Source organism: Vitis riparia, chromosome 18, assembly GCF_004353265.1.
Source record: "Vitis riparia cultivar Riparia Gloire de Montpellier isolate 1030 chromosome 18, EGFV_Vit.rip_1.0, whole genome shotgun sequence".
Classification (NCBI taxonomy): Eukaryota; Viridiplantae; Streptophyta; class Magnoliopsida; order Vitales; family Vitaceae; genus Vitis; species Vitis riparia.
The window spans coordinates 8,087,757-8,092,011 of NC_048448.1; the positions used below are offsets into that span (position 1 = coordinate 8,087,757).

The window sequence follows — 4,255 nt, forward strand, 5'->3', positions numbered from 1 at the left end:
TTGCTTATTCAACACTGAAAAGCCATGTAGCCTAGAAGACATTTATGTATGATGCCTTTAATGCCTGACATCCATTCAGAAACGCCGTCCTAAGAAATTGGTTTAAATTTTCTCCAACCATTGGCAAGGATTTCAGATTAGTAATCGGGTTTGGGGTATGCTTCACTAAGATCAAACCTAAAGCAAATCAAGGCTGTGTTTAATGCCTGGAAACTCTTGAAAAGATGGATAAAATAGAAGTTGTAAACATGACCATGATGTGAAAATCAAACTGATAAACCACTTAGCTTTCACGGAGAATAGTTACACAAATTTAATATCTAACAATTCAAGTATAAACCAGACAATTGCACATACTGGTATACATATATCATTTCAGTCCGGGTTTTGGGCTAGCTTTCTGCAGGACCCGGCGCATAATGCTAACCCTATTCATTTGATATGGGCCTGAACAAAAACAGTGCCCACTGAACTTGATGGACATGGACCATTAGACCTTTTTATTACTTGCATTACATGGATCAAGCAATGGATATTTGATCAAAAGGTCGTAATCATTCCTGTTTTGAAAATGTGAACATGGAGACTGTTTATCCAGTTGCCACGTTCAAAGTGCCTCCTCGACCCCTTCTCCCAAGTATCAAAAGTAACGTCACTAGTTTCCGATTTTTACACTCCCACCTACGAAATAAACAACTTGAGTTTCAGAATCACGGCTTTTCTTCTCAATTTATATTCAGATGTAGTGCCTGTAGCAAATTCTTGGTTTCTCAATCTGAACACGAAAGATTAAAGTACGCACAGCAACTGTTTGATAATTTGCCCAATAGGGATGTGATCTCTTGGTCCGCTCTCATTGCTGCTTATTCTCGATGTGGGAATTTTGCCCAAGCATTTGGTTTGTTCCAGAAAATGGTGGGTGAAGGATTGCAGCCCAATGGATTTTCATTAGCCAGCTTGCTCAAGGTGAGTTCTAGTACGGGGGAAATTGGACTTAGCAGACAGCTGCATGGCTGGTCTATCCGAACCGGTTTTGGATTAGATTCTGGAATAAGGGCTGCCTGGATAACCATGTATTCCCATTGTGGTGTGTTGGAAGATGCCCAGAGGGTTTTTGACGAGACCTCTCTTCTTGCTCTCGATATCCTCTTGTGGAATTCAATTATAGCAGCCTATATCTTCCATGGGTGTTGGGTTGAGGTGCTTCGTCTGTTTTGCAAAATGGTGTCAGTTGGGGTTGTTGCACCGACGGAGCTCACCTATGCTAGTGTTGTCAATGCTTGTGGTTCTTCAGGTGAGGAGAAGTATGGAGCAATGGTTCATGGAAGGACCATCAAAGCTGGACTTGAAGCAACTAATCTATGGAATTCTCTTGTTACATTTTATGGCAAATGTGGGAACTTACAACATGCAAGCCAATTATTTGAGAGGATTTCTAGGAAGGATGTTGTTTCATGGAATGCAATGATTGCAGCCAATGAACAAAGAGGAGAAGGGGAGAATGCATTAGGTTTATTCCGTAGGATGCTCAAAGTTGAACCGCCTGTTCAACCAAATCGTGTCACTTTTCTTAGTTTGCTTAGTGCTGTTTCTGGGCTTTCAGCTTTAAGGTGTGGAAGAGAAATTCATGCTCATATCATTAGACTCGGCCTTGAAGTTGATACCAGCATCGCCAATTCTCTCATCACCTTTTATTCAAAATGCAGGGAAGTTGGCAAAGCAAGAGAGATTTTTGAGAGGTTGTTGTTAAGGGATATCATTTCATGGAATTCAATGCTTGCTGGATATGAGCAGAATGAGCAGCAAGGAAGATGTTTTGATATCTTTAAGAGAATGATGCTTTCAGGGATTGAGCCAGATTCACACAGTCTCACTATTATTTTCAATGCAGCTTCTCGTGATTCATCTGGGTTAATATATTTTCGAAGGGGTAAAGAAATTCATGGGTATATTTTGAGGAGAATTACCCCAGGAGGTGTGAGTTTGTCAGTCTCTAATGCAATGCTTAAAATGTATGCAAAATTCAACCGTATAGCAGATGCTGAGAAGATTTTCAAGGGGATGAAGAATAGGGATTCATACTCCTGGAATGCAATGATGGATGGGTATTCAAGAAATGCCAAGTTTGAGGATGTCCTAATGATTTTTCTAGATATTCTTAAGCAAGGTTTCCCATTAGATCATTTGAGCCTCTCAATTCTCCTTACGTCCTGTGGCAGATTGGTTTCCCTCCAACTGGGTAAGCAGTTTCATGCTGTTGTTGCCAAACTCTTCAACGGCCAGGATTGTCCTCACCAGGACTCTCTTTTGTCAATCAACAATGCATTGATTTCCATGTATTCAAAATGTGGAAGTATTAAAGATGCTGCCCAAGTATTTTTAAAGATGGAAAGGAAGGACGTCTTTTCTTGGACAGCTATGATCACAGGCTGCGCACACCATGGAATGGCTGTTGAAGCCCTTCAGCTATTTGAGAGAATGAAAACAGATGGCATCAAGGCCAACCAGGTAACTTTCCTCGCACTACTCATGGCTTGCGCTCATGGGGGTCTTGTTCAAGAGGGAAGCTATTATTTTGACTCCATGTACAATGATTATGGTCTAAGCCCAAGTATTGAACACTATGCATGCATGATTGATTTGTTTGGTCGATCAGGTCAGTTTGATCGTGCAAAAAGCCTGGTTGAGTTTGGAATCACTCTCTTTAAGCCCTATCATAATGATATCTTGAACCTGTGGAAGGTTTTACTTGGGGCATGTCATGCGTCTAAGCAGTTAGATCTTGGGGTGGAGGCTGCAACAAAGATTCTTGAATTGGAACCTGAAGATGAGGCTACCTATATTCTTCTAGCGAACCTTTATGCCTCTTCAGGCTTATGGGAGGATGCAATCAAGGTTAGGAAGACAATGAGAGAGAAAGGGCTAAGGAAGGAAGTTGGGTGCAGCTGGATAGATACTGGTAACAGGAGACACATCTTTGTGGCAGGAGATGTATGTCATCCTCAGAGAAAAGAGATATATGAGAAGCTGGCACGGTTGAATTATAGTTGTAGAAGGATGGGCTATGTCCCCATGACAGAGCTTGTGCTTCATGATGTGGATGAGACAGAGAAGGAAGCAATTCTGGGATGTCACAGTGAGAAATTGGCGGTGTCTTTTGGTCTTTTGAATTGTGGGGTTGGCAATGGTGTAATTAGAGTGATGAAGAACTTGCGGGTGTGTGAGGATTGTCATAGCTGGATGAAATTTGCTTCCCTACTGGAGAAGAGGGAAATACTACTTAGGGATTCACAGCGATTCCATTTGTTTAGGGATGGCAGCTGTTCTTGTGGAGATTATTGGTAGTGCAAAAAACCCAATAATTAGAAGATAAAAGGAAATGTATGTGACACAGTAGTAAATTCATTTAGACAACACAAGGTAGGCCCTGTATATCTCATTTTGTGTATCAATTTATGTACAATACTTCTCTTCTCCCTCAATTTTTAAATCTCTTATGTGATAATGATGATGGATGCTTCCTCTTTCTGCTTTTAGACCTGCCCCTCCTCCCAACCCAAAAATAAAAAGCTGTGGATACGTGTTTTCAAGTCGTTACTTGAAGCACCATACTGAATCATAAATCATTCCGTTTTTTCATAATGAACAGGCAACCCCTGACTAGCAACATATGGGGTGCAAATTACAAAGTGGTGAAGCCAGATTCAACACTCCCAGAAGAGATATGGCTCACATTAGAGAAGCCAATCAGTTTCTCACTAAGGAATCAATCAGTGACTCACAGGACAACCTCACATGTTAGTTTCCCACAGGACTAACATGTTTGGTAGTTGAAAAGCAGGGCTTCTTTCTCCCTAGGCCTGGTTGGGCTCACATCAAGCCTGATTCTCACTAATCACCCTCAAAATCCTGCTTAGTCAATGTCACAAATAATAAAAATTCTCCATTCCACAGCACGGACAAAAAGAAAAAAAAATCAATTGATTGGATTAGTATAACTAAATCATACCCTTTATTATTCTAAAAGCAATGAAAAATAACTAAAATAGCTTATCAGCAATTAACATTCACATGAATTGGAATTTCTCAAATAAAGAAAGTAGCCTTTTGCCTTTCAAAGTGTGACTGACAACATAGTAGAATGGTTGCCTCGTATGAATATTACCCTCAGTTATCGACCAGCAGAGTGTAGACGCGGTCAGAGGATCCGGGTGGAGAAAGAGAGAATAGGGATAAAGCCAAAAACGTCATGTTC

At 40.8% G+C, this 4,255-nt stretch overlaps 1 protein-coding gene across 1 annotated transcript; it reads left to right on the forward strand.

The window, feature by feature from the left end:
* The first annotated feature begins 540 nt into the window (after window positions 1-540).
* Window positions 541-2,826, forward strand: LOC117906330 (pentatricopeptide repeat-containing protein At3g02330, mitochondrial-like). Its single transcript, XM_034819317.1, has 2 exons — window positions 541-2,508; window positions 2,657-2,826. Exons 1-2 carry the CDS (start codon window positions 580-582, stop codon window positions 2,729-2,731), a joined length of 2,004 nt encoding a protein of 667 aa, XP_034675208.1. The 5' UTR covers window positions 541-579; the 3' UTR covers window positions 2,732-2,826.
* Window positions 2,827-4,255: the final 1,429 nt, after the last annotated feature.